Raw genomic sequence first — 12,217 nt, forward strand, 5'->3', positions numbered from 1 at the left:
TCAAGCAGGTATCTCCACCTCTCTGAGCCTCTGCTTTTAACACCCATGGATTAGGGGCTCATATGAGAGTCCCTGGAGGCAGTACTCCAGGCGTGTTGTCATGCATCGTGGCCGGGAGCCTTGAACGCTACTCGGTGGCACTGGGAGAGAACTAGAAGATTGTGCCTGGGGCACAAGAGACCCCATGGTCCTCTTCCCTTTGTTATTTTTTAAATTTTTCAATTAAACACATTTTTTTTTTTTTTAATTTTAGAGAGAGAGAGAGCAGGAGAGGGGGCAGAGAGAGATGAAAAAAAAATCTCAAGAAGGCTCCATGCTCAGCGAGGAGCCCGATACAGGGCCCAATCCCACCACCGTGAGATCATGACCTGAACTGAAATCAAGAGTCAGACGCTCAACCAACTGAGCCACCCAGGGGCTCCTTGCCTTTGCTATTTTTAAATCTATCTCCTTTCACTGTGATAAACCATAACGGTGAGTAAAACATCTCTTCTGAGTTCTGCGGATCCTTCTAGCCAATAACTGAACCTGAGGTGGTTTTAGAGATCCCCAAACACAGCAGTGATTAACTATATACCTCACCAGGAGCACAGGCACCAATGGAATTTTGCACACACAGTACCTAAAGATCACAGCCGGTACTTACTGAGCACATGTTGTGTCCCAGGCTGTGTGTGCACATGAACTCACTGGATCCTCACAACAGCCCCATGAGACTGATACTCGGATTAGTGTTTCATTTTTATCTTGTTGTGAAACGTATTGTCTATTCAGGGGTATAAAATGCAAATGTAGGGCATTAAAAAATACTTAATAACGTGAACAACTGAATCATCAGGTTAAGAAAGGACAGCCCCCGTGTGCCCCTGCCCAGTTACAGCGCCTCTTTTCTGACTTTTGGGATAATCATTTCATTTACTGTGTTTTCTTTACAGTTTGACCACGCATGTACATATTCCTAACACTGCTGTCACTTCCTTTTCCTTGCTTTCAGGTGCATTGAACAGAAGAATGCAGCATATCCTGTTTGGTGTCTGGCTTCTTTCACTCACTGCTATGGGTGTGAGATATTTTTTTAATATATATTTTTTAAGTTTATTTATTTGGGGGGGGGATGGGCAGAGAGAGAGAGAGAGAGAGGGAGAGAATCCCAAGCAGGCTTTACACTGTCAGCGTGGAGCCCGACATGGGGCTCAAGCCCATGAATTGTGAGATCATGACCTGAGCCAAAACCAAGAACTGGACGCTCAACCGACTAAGCCACCCAGGCGCCCCTCTCCGTGTGTGAAATTTAACCATGTGGTTATACGCATCATCAGCCTGTTCTTTTGTCATTGCCGTATAGTAGTCCATTGTGTGAGCAGGCCACAATGTAGTTATCCATTCTCCAGCTGACAGAAATCTGGATGGTTTGCGGCTGTTACCAACAGTGCAGTTGTAAACGTTCCTTCCTCTTCATGTTTCCCGATGGCGATGTTCTCGAGGTTCTCTTTCTCAACGTTCTCTACGCTATATGCTCAGCATGGTACAGCTGGGTTACAGGTTATGAGCATTTGTAAATTTATTCAGTAAGTAACGCTACAATCTTTCCCATTTGAAGATGAAGCACTTGCAACAAGAGAGGTTAAGTAACTTTCCCAAGATCCCAACACCAGACTGCCTTGAACCCAGGGGTCCTGGCTCCGGAGTCGCACTTTCACTTAGCGTGGAGAGCACCTAGGAATTGTGAGCTGCTGTGCTGAGGGTGGTTGGGGGTTATTATTGGGGCTTTCCTCTCTTGTCCCGTTATTTTGAACTCTGTCCCCCTCAGTTAATAATTAACTGCCCCCCAAGGAGCCTATGATCCTAAAAGATTTGCCTTTCCCTGGCTACTGCCTGGTTAATCAGTCACTGTCCCTGGCCGGGCAAGGGGCACTTGGTAGACCTCTTTACTTGCTGTTGGAGCAGCTGAGGATTCATGATGCTCCGGACCTGTCGTGCGCTCTGTTCCCAGGCTGGGCCCTCCACTGGAGGCTGGCAGGCCCTAAACTTTGATGGTGGGGCTTTTCACCTCAAGGGCACAGGAGAGCTGACACGGGCTTTGCTGGTGTTACGGCTGTGTGCCTGGCCCCCTTTGGTCACACATGGCCTGGCGGTGAGCAGTGACCCTGGGGATGGGCCTGGGGGGTCCCCAGGGCTGGATTCTGAGCCCTTGCTCTGTGTCACTCCAGCTCCAGGCCTGGTCTCAGCGGCTCCTGGGCTCCCGGCTCTCGGGCGCACTTCTCCGAGCATCTGTCTACGGGCAGTTTGTAGCTGGTGAGACAGCAGAGGAGGTGAGGGGCTGCGTCCAGCAGCTCCAGGCCCTGGGCCTCCGGCCCCTGCTGGCCGTGCCCACTGAGGAGGAGCCCGACTCAGCTGTCAAGACTGGGTGAGTAGGGGCCAGGCCCTGGGAGGTTGGCAGGAAGGGGGGTGGCGGGCTCCAGAGGCTAATGCCTGCTGGCTGGGCAGCGAGGCCTGGTATGAGGGGAACCTCAGTGCTATGCTTCGGTGTGTGGACCTGTCACGAGGCCTCCTGGAGACCCCTGGCCCGACTGGGAACATCCTTATGCAGCTGAAGGTGACGGCGCTGACCAGCACTCGGCTCTGTGTAAGGGACAGACCAGATGGGGGAGGGGGGTATGGCTGCCTACCAGGTCCTCCTCACCACTCCACCCACTACCCTATTCCAGAAGGAGCTAACCACGTGGATCAGAAGACCAGGGGCTTCCTTGGAGCTGAGTCCTGAGAGGCTGGCAGAAGCCATGGACTCTGGGCAGGTAAAGACCTCAGGCTGGGGGAGAATGGATGGTTGGTGGGGAATGTGGGGGGAGCGGAGTTCTCTGCACTTGGATGTAGCAACCACCTGTAAGCGGGATATTCAAACTATGTAGCTACTGCTACTCCCCAGGCTTAGAATAATCAGAATAAGTATGCTATAGCCCTGGGGTCTGGTTGGAAGAGATGGAATATGGGTCATCTGGGGGTCTTGGGGAGGGGCCTGGGGGCTGGGAGTTCTCAGAGGAGGGAATGAGATGGTGGCTCTTTACCAACTAGAAGAAAGTAATCAGTATTTGGTCAATCAATTCAGCTATGCTATGTGCTGAATGGCTGGGAGTTGTGATTAGGCCAGTGGGGTTTTGGTTGATTCATTCATTCCTTTCTTTTTATTTGCATACACTATTTTTACCCTCCCTGCCATTGGCATCTGGCTTCTTGATGAACAGAGGGGCCCTCCTCCTCCCTGGGTCACTTGCTTTCCTTGGCATCCCTAAGAGCATCACACCTGGTTTTCCTTTTTCATCTCTGCTGGCTCATTCTCCATCCTTTTGGGCTCTTCCCTGCCTGTCTCTTAAATATGGAGGTTCCCCAAGGCTAGATGCTGGCTCCCTCCTCCTTACTCCTTAATCCCTTCAATGGGGCCTTCTTACCCACCGTATAGCCTCAGTTTCCCCAGTCTGTACTAAAGAGGTCCACGTTTATCTCCAGCCCTAGCTTTTTCCCTGAGCTCCTGGATATCCTCCAGACCCCTCACACCTAGCAGGTCCTACCCTGGCTTGAGTGTCTCGCCAAGGCTGCTGCCCTTCCTGTCCCCATCTCAGAGACATCCCCCTACCATCCCATGTCTCAGATTTGAGTCCCTACCCTCCCTGGTCTCCACAGTACAATTCACAACTTGTCCTGTTCACTGTCATATCCTCAGCCCCTGGCACCTAGATGAGATATGATAAGTAGATGTTAAATAGATGGATAAATGGAGCAAGTGATTTTTAAGCAATAAATTAATAGCGAAGAACTTACTGATCACTCACAATGCACCACACACTCTCCTAAGTGGCTCATATATGTTTGAAGGAAATGTTTACCCTGCCTGTGAGTGGGTATATAGAGTGATGGTTAAGAACTCAGGGTTTGAAGGTGCCTGAGTGGCCCTGTCAAGTTAAGCATCCAACTCTTGATTTCAGCTCAGGTCATTATTTCATAGTTCGTGAGATTGAGCCCCAAGTCAGGCTCTGTGCTGTTAGCATGGAGCCTGCTTTGGATTCTCTCTCTCCCTTTCTCTCTGCCTCTCCCCAACTTGCTCTCTCTCTCTCTTTCTCTCTCAAAATAAATAAATAAACTTAAAAAAAAAAAAGAACTCAGGGTTTGAGGAAGCCGTGTGGCTTTGGACAAGTGGTCTCGCCTCTCTGTGCTTCAGTTTCCCTCTCTGTAAAATGGGGAATGATAACAGTCCCTACTTCAGGGAGGTGAAGATTACGGGAGTTAAATTCTTGGTGAGGTATGTGAAGTAGCACCAGGCACCGCGCAGGACCTCGATGAGGATGGCCATCGCATACGGCGAGTTTTGCCAGTTTACCCCAGAACTCCCCCAAGACTCTGCCCTCAATTCTCCGATTGAGGAAAAGATGACCGGGCAGGTGCCCCATCTCTTCCCTCCTTCTGGAGAGTTTTCTCCACTAAGATCCGGGGGAGGTTTGCCATGTTCTCACAGCCCAATTCTGGGGGAGTTCCATTAGCGGACTTAGGCCTACATCTCCATGTGGATTCTGTTGGATATAATAGAACTAAGTCCCACCTGTTCCTCCTTCTTTAATTTCCCAATTTCTTTGAACTCACCTGGACTCCTTGCGTCACCCGCGGCTCACATTGACCCTTGGAATCTCCATAACAAGATCGTAAGTTAGGGACAAATATTATTTCCACATTGCAGATGTGTTAATTCCCTGAATGTATATTGACCACCTACCACGTGCCAGGTGCTGTGCTCCTCCAGGGGTGGAGGGTGGAGGGGACGATGACCAAGACAAACTCCCTGTCCTTGCTGGTCAGGGAGAGGCAAGAGACACTCAATAACTAAAACCAAAGCTGATACGGAACACGTGTCAGTAGGCATCATAGGGAATAGTAAGGCTGAGGAAGGAGAAAGGAAAGCCCCACATCGGGAGCTGCAAACTTGAACCAGGGAAAACCTCTCTGAGAAGGTGACATTGAAACAAAGACCTGGAGGAGAGGTGGGAGCGAGGTAAGTGGACATCTAGGGGAAGAGTGTTTCCCACAGTAGGAACAGCCAGAGCAAAGGCCCTGAGGCAGGAAGGTGCCAGGCGTGTTGCAAGAATAGCAGGGAGGCGAGTGTGCCTGGAGGGCAGTGAGCTCGGAGAGCTGAGGAGAGGAAAGCAGAGGGGCCGGATGGGTGGAGCCTTGTGGGCTGCAGTGAGGCTCTGGCCTTAGATGAGGATACTGAGGTCCTAAGAGACCTAATACAAGGCAACACTTAATGGCACTTACTGTGACCTAGCTACTGTTCTATGCACTTTCTATGTGTTAATTCCTAGTTACCTCACTCACCAACCTTCAGTCTTCTCCCTGGAAAATGGAGCTTGGAATAACCATCTACTGGGATCGTTGTGAAGATTATATCAATAAGCTAGTATATGAAGTCATTTATTACAAATTGTTTAAAAAATTTTAGTGTTTATTTTTTTATTAAAAAATTTTAATGTTTTAATTTATTTTTGAGAGAGAGACACACAGAGTGAGAGCAGGGGAGGGGCAGAGAGAGACGGAGACACAGAATCCAAAGCAGGCTCCAGGCTCCGAGCTGACAGCACAGAGCCCAATGCGGGGCTCGAACCCATGAATGACGAGATCATGACCCGAGCTGAAGTCGGATGCTTAACTGACTGACCCACCCAGGCGCCCCATATTTTTTTTTTTTTTTTTTAGAGAGACAGTGCTAGCGGTGGAGGGGCAGAGAGGGGGAGAGAATCTTAAGCAGGCTCTGTGCTCAGCCTACAACCTGACAAGGGGCTCGATCTCACAACTCTGAGATCATGACCTGAGCCAAAATCAAGAGTCGGACACTTAACCGACTGAGCCATGCAGACACCCCGGAAATCACTTATTATTATAATGACAACGTATATTGAGTGCTTATCATGCGCTGGGCCCCTCCCATTCTTGTGTCAAGGCACACTCCACACAGCAACTCCATGAGGTAGGTGCCATTATCGTCTAATCATTGAAAAAATAGACAACAAATGAGGCCCAGAGAGGTTACGCCACTCATCCAAGGCCATACAGTAAGTGGTGGAACCAGGATTCAAACCCAGATCCTGGGTTCTTGACCACTTTATTTCCCTCAATAAATAGTATCCGTGTGATACAGCTACTTTTCATATTTCTAACGATTTCTAAACAGTTTTCCCTTCTCGGTGGTGGGGGAGAGGAGACGTAGGCCCTGGAAGGATCCAGTAACCCGAGCCATTCTCGCCTCCCCTCCTGCTCCCCCAGGACCTTCAGGTCTCCTGCCTCAACGCCGAGCAAAACCGGCATCTCCAGGCCTCTCTGGGCCGCTTGCACCGGGTAGTACAGGTAACATCTTCTGTGGCCTGGCCCCACGACACCTCCTGGGCACCCTGACGCCTGACCACGGCCTCTCTCACCCTCAGCACGCCCGGGCCCAGCATGTGAGGCTCCTGGTGGACGCTGAGTACACCTTCCTGAACCCTGCGCTCTCTCTGCTGGTGGATGCCCTGGCCATGCGCTGGAACAGCCCCGGCGAAGGCGGGCCCTGGGTGTGGAACACTTACCAGGCCTATCTGCAGGTGTGTTGCACGCTCTGGGGGACGGAGGGTGGGGGTCCCGATGTCCTGACCCGAAGCTGCCGGGGTCCTCCGCCAGGACACACATGAGCGGCTGAGGCTTGCCGCCGAGGCCGCTGACAGGGCTGGCCTGGCCTTCGGAGTGAAGTTGGTACGAGGGGCATATCTGGACAAGGAGAGAGCGATGGCTCGGCACCAAGGGACAGAAGACCCCACTCAGCCTGACTATGAGGCTACCAATCGGAGGTAGGACTGGGCCAGATAGGCCTCTGAGATAAATGATAACCTCTAACCTCTCATCAGAACGCACTACATGATGCTGAGCTTCCTGTGTATGTCCATGTATTACTTCCTCTCCCCGGTTTAGGACATCGTCCCTTCCCACCCTGAACAGCAGCCTCCTCTTCGGGCTCCCTGCATCCTCCTTTGTCCCTCCCCCTCCCCAGTCTGTTCCCTACCGGCAGCCAGAGGGAGTCTATTAATATTGAAGTCAAATCCTGTCCCTCTTCAGTTCAAAACCCTTCCATGGCTCCCACTGCACCTCAATAAACCCCAAATCCTTAAAGCAGCCCACAGCTCCCTCATGATCTGAGCTTGTCACCTCTCTGACTTCTCTTCCTCCCACTCTGCTCCTCACTCACTGCACTCCAGCCACACTGGCCTCCTCGATGATCCACAGGGCCTTTGCACTTCCTGTTCCCACTGCCTAGAATGTTCTCCCTCCACACAGCTGCATGGCTCAATCCCTCACCTCCTTACATCTTTACTTATTGGTACCTTCTCAGGGGACCTTCCCTGACCTCCCTATCAAAAACTAGAACGCCCACACCTACTCTCTTCCTGAATTTATTTTTCTCTTTAGCCCTTACTTACTGGCATCTGAGGTTCTATACACTTTCGTATTCAATTGCACATTGTCTGTCTCCCCCCTCTCTAGAGTGCGGGCTTGGGAGGGCAGGGGTTTCTGTTTTGTTCATTGCTGAACACCCAGTGCTTAGAATCATGCCTTCTACATGGTAGCTTCTGTACAGGTCTGTTCAAAACATAAATAAACAACCCCAAGAAGTAGGTACTATTATTATTACCCCCCACTTCAGAGGCAGGAACCCAGGCACGGAGAGATGGAATCACTTACCCAAGGTCACATAGCTCGTAAGTGGCAGGGCCATGTTTTGAACCCAGCAGGCTGGCCCTACAACCTGCATTCTTACTCACCTCCAATCATAGTGTGCTGGGAGCAAAATATGGGTGAGCTCCTTGGGCCCCCATCCCAGGACCCTAGGAAGGAGGAAATTGTTCCTTTACCACATGCTTTCTGATCACCTAATTTAGATCAGGACCTGTGCTGGACCCTGGTCCCAGTATCAACCAAGGTGGTCCCCAGGCCCTGTCTGTGTAAAGCTTACAAAGTCTACCTCCATTTCACATTGGATCCAGGAGAGGTTTCTAGAGATGCAGGGACTGACCCAAGTTTACAAGGCAAGTGGTCAAGCCATGGCTGGAACTGAGGCTTGCCTCCAAGGCCCATGAGGGCTCCTACATACGGTTGTGCCCCACAGGCTTAATCACTGGCGCCATTATTATTTCTTTTTACTAAGATATAATTCATATACCATAAAATCCACCGCTTTAAAGTATACAATTCAGTGGATTTTAGTATATTCACAAGGTTGTGCAACCATCGCCACTAATTCCAGAACATTTCATCACCCCCCCCCCCCCAAAGAAACCCTGCATCCATTAGCAGCAGTCACTCCCCATTCCTCTAATCTTTCTGTCTCTGTGGATTTGCATATTCTGGACATTCCCTATCAACGGAGTCGTAGAATGTATGGCCTTTCGTGCCTGGCCCCTTTCACTTAGCATAATGTTTTCAGGGTTGTTGGAACCATGTTGTTGGATGAATCAGTACTTCATTCCCTCATACGTCCAAATAATATTCCACTGTATGGACGTACCACATTTTGTTTGGCCACTCATCAGCTGACAGACATTTGGATCGCTTCCACTTTGGGCCACTGTGACTAGTGCTGCTATGAACATTCCTGAGCACATTTTTGTGCAAATATACACTTCCAATTCGCTTGAAAGCTCAATCCTCTAGGAGTGGAATCACTGGGTTATACAGTAACTCCCTGTTTAACTTTGTGAGGAACTGCCAGATGGTTTTCCAAAGCTGCTGCACCTTTTTACATTCACACATTATACGTTCTGAATACATAATAACTTTGTGTGATTAAAAATCACAATGATTCAAAAATGAATACAGGCATACCTCACTTCCACCCAAATCCCCATCTCATTTTGGAGGCTCCTCGCCCTCCACGGGTAACCATTTTTGTTAGTTTGTTACACATTTCCTAAGGTCCTTTATGCATAAATAGGCAAACACAAAGGTTTTGTGTGTCAGTGCACGAAAGGTATCATGCCTGCACACCGCTCCCTGTTTTTCCACTCAACTGCTTATTTAAAATTTTTTTTCAACGTTTTTTATTTATTTTGGGGACAGAGAGAGACAGAGCATGAACGGGGGAGGGGCAGAGAGAGTGGGAGACACAGAATCGGAAACAGGCTCCAGGCTCCGAGCCATCAGCCCAGAGCCCGACGCGGGGCTCGAACTCACGGACCGCGAGATCGTGACCTGGCTGAAGTCGGACGCTTAACCGGCTGCGCCACCCAGGCGCCCCTCAACTGCTTATTTTAAAGGAAGAACAGTCTAGTGATAATAAATCCAGGCCCTGAAGCATCAGACAGCCTGGGTTGAAATCCCAGCCCAGCCACTTCTAGCTGTGTGGCCTGGGGGCAAGCTTCAGTCTTCCCCTCTGTAAAATGGAAATAACCAGAACGTCTACCTCATGGAGCTGACCTGAGAGTCAGAAGAGTGAATGTATGTGTGTCAGACAGGACCCCAGAGGAAACGGAATTCCAAGCAAAGGGCTTTAACTACAAAGAAACGTAGTAAAATGCACTCTCTTTATAGAGAATAGGAATACTGAGGAAGCCTGGAACCTACAACAGCATGAGGCTCTTAGGGCCCTTGTGCCGTAGCTGAGGAAGAGGGGCCACCCTAGAGATGTGACCACCCACAGAGCAGACAGGGTGAGCCAGGGAGGGGGCTGAGGGGTGAACTACCCCAAGCTCTCTCTCCTCCCACCTTTTGATCTCCTGCCCATGACACCATGGGTGATACAGGCCATAAACGTCAGTTTCCCGGGTAGGGGGCAGAGGAGGTCAGAGGACAGATCTGGCAGTCTGTCCAACTCAACTAGCCTAGTACATGAAGTCCTTAGGGTAGCGCTTGGCCTGCAGCAAGCTGGGAAAGCATTTGCCAGTCATCTCACCTTTCCATATCAGTGCCCAAGAGGGTCCTCATCCCTTCTCACGGCTGCCCAGCCCTCCACTCTCCATTGTGGGCCACCATTCGTTTCCGCCAGTCTCCACTTACAGACAGTTGGGTTATTGCTACTCGTGTTCTGTAGATAATGCTGCAGTGAATGACCTTAGGTAAATTTCATCTTGTGCACGTGATGTGGCCCTTTGCTGTGAGACTGCGATTGTGCCAGGGGCTTTGACACCCTCATCTCACTCCATCCTCAGCAGCGCTGTTAGGTGAACTTGAATTGTTACAGGAGAGGAAAAAGGCTCAGAGAAGGGCTAACCCTTGCGCCTGGTGCAGGCGGAATGGAGGGACTTTCTGACTCCAGAGTACTTGCCCTTAGGCACCCCACCTCCCAAGGACAGGAGCCCTTAGTCCCTGGGGACTGACCCTTAATCAGCGGGTGCCATAATCTGAAGAGATCATCTCCCTTCAGCTACAGCCGCTGTCTGGAGCTGATGCTGACCCATGTGTCCCACCGTGGCCCCATGTGCCACCTCATGGTGGCTTCCCACAATGAGGAATCTGTCCGCCAGGCGACCAAGCGGTACGTAGAAGAATGGAAATAGGTACCCACAAGAAGGCCCCCTTCCTTCCTCTCCCTTGCTCACATGCCAGGGTGGGCAGAGGGGTGGGTGGTGGACGTGGAATAGGGGGAGGAACGGTGAGGGGCCAGTAGGTCCACAGGGGTTCTGGGGAGGCTGTTCAGACTAAACAAGACATTGCTCCTTATGTGCTGGGGCATAGAGAGGTCTGAGGGTCCCGGGGAAGGAGGTGGGACTCACTGGAGAGCTTTCCAGGGGCTTGAGAGCAGTGGTTCTCTATCACTGGGTTTGGAAGTACTTCAAAATTTTAGTAACTGAAACAGCTATATGACTGCATAATGGCTGCTTTCAGCTCTGAATCCAGCCACTGTCTGACTTGACGATGTGGCCTTGTTTGTAGCATGTGGGAGCTGGGCATTCCTTTGGATGGGCCTGTCTGTTTTGGACAACTTCTTGGGATGTGTGACCACGTCTCCTTGGCACTAGGTATGTGAATGGCCCCTTCTCCCCATACCCGACCACCATGCCCCACCCAGTCCTAGGCTTCTTTCCCTCCCAGCCACATCCCTTCTCGCATTCCCAACCCATGCCTGGCCAGCCTCCCATCCAGACCCTTCCGGATACATCTGTTGTTCCCATTATCTGAAGGCCTTGCCTGCCTGTCTCTGAGCCTGCTGTCTGTTGGTTTTGTTGGTGCTTGATCATGGTGTCTTATTTCCTGTGTGCTTTGTTATCTTTCCTGTGTTGTTCCCCTGGGTCTGAGACCAGAAGATTTATGTTTTCTTCTGCAGGCACTAAGGGGTACAAAACCACTTTACCCTAAATTCAGAGCTTGAGGTTTCTTGAGGCATCTCAGTGATGCAACTTTGAGCTACAAATATGTGAGAGGGCTGATCCAAGGCCTCAGTCTCTCAGAGATGGGTTTCTGTTTTCTTCTGTGCTCCACTTACGGTCAAGGCCATCATTCCCTGTGAGTGGGGGAAGGTGGGAGGGTTGACTTCTGGTTAGCTCTTACACGGAGGGTGCAGCTTGATTTGGGGGAGTTCCCCATTACAACTCTCACCCTGGTCAGGCTCTGGGCCTCGATCTCTGCACCCCCTCGACTCTGCAAAGTCATCAAATAGCAGCTCACTTTTGCCTTCAGGGTGGAAGGACTTCCTGTGCATCCCTTCCCTCCGGGTGCTCACTTTCTCTTAATTTTGGATTAGTAAGCTCCTTACTCTTTTGGCAGTATTTTTATAACTTTAAGAAGATTTTCTAAATGTTTACTGCAGGATTTCTAGTTTTCTAAGTGGGAGATTTTATCCAGCTCACCTAGTCTGCCATGTTCTCCGAAATGAAAGTCTCTGTTCCAGATGGGGCCTCACCCCAAACAGGTGTTCATACCCTGCCAACACTCTCTCCACAGGGCAGGCCGGCTATGCCGTGTATAAGTCCATCCCTTATGGTTCCCTGGAGGAGGTGATCCCCTACCTGATCCGGAGGGCCCAGGAGAACCGGAGTGTGCTGCATGGTGCCCGCAGGGAACAGAAGCTGCTCAGCCAAGAACTTCGGAGGAGGCTGCTGGGGCGGGGCCTGAGGGTTCCCCATTAGCACCCCCAGCGGTCCTGTGGTTAATAAAGATCCTGGGAGCTATTGCCCAGGCCGCTGTCCTGCACTGAAGCCGCCTCCTTGGGGAA

At 50.7% G+C, this 12,217-nt stretch overlaps 1 protein-coding gene across 2 annotated transcripts; it reads left to right on the top strand.

Moving 5' to 3' along the window:
• The first annotated feature begins 1,908 nt into the window (after nucleotides 1-1,908).
• PRODH2 (proline dehydrogenase 2) lies at nucleotides 1,909-12,180 on the top strand. 2 transcript variants are annotated; one of them, XM_040446064.1, is made up of 10 exons: nucleotides 1,909-2,134; nucleotides 2,211-2,407; nucleotides 2,488-2,626; nucleotides 2,709-2,795; nucleotides 6,307-6,387; nucleotides 6,465-6,620; nucleotides 6,697-6,863; nucleotides 10,430-10,540; nucleotides 10,939-11,024; nucleotides 11,947-12,180. In XM_040446064.1, exons 1-10 carry the CDS (start codon nucleotides 1,958-1,960, stop codon nucleotides 12,129-12,131), a joined length of 1,386 nt encoding a protein of 461 aa, XP_040301998.1. In that variant the 5' UTR covers nucleotides 1,909-1,957; the 3' UTR covers nucleotides 12,132-12,180. The 2 variants fall into 2 exon arrangements, with proteins under 2 accessions (XP_040301998.1, XP_040302000.1); XM_040446066.1 differs by having other exon boundaries at nucleotides 1,934-2,036.
• Nucleotides 12,181-12,217: the final 37 nt, after the last annotated feature.

The sequence above is a fragment of the Herpailurus yagouaroundi genome, unplaced genomic scaffold, assembly GCF_014898765.1.
Source record: "Herpailurus yagouaroundi ecotype Mexico unplaced genomic scaffold, PumYag 194, whole genome shotgun sequence".
Lineage (NCBI taxonomy): Eukaryota > Metazoa > Chordata > Mammalia > Carnivora > Felidae > Herpailurus > Herpailurus yagouaroundi.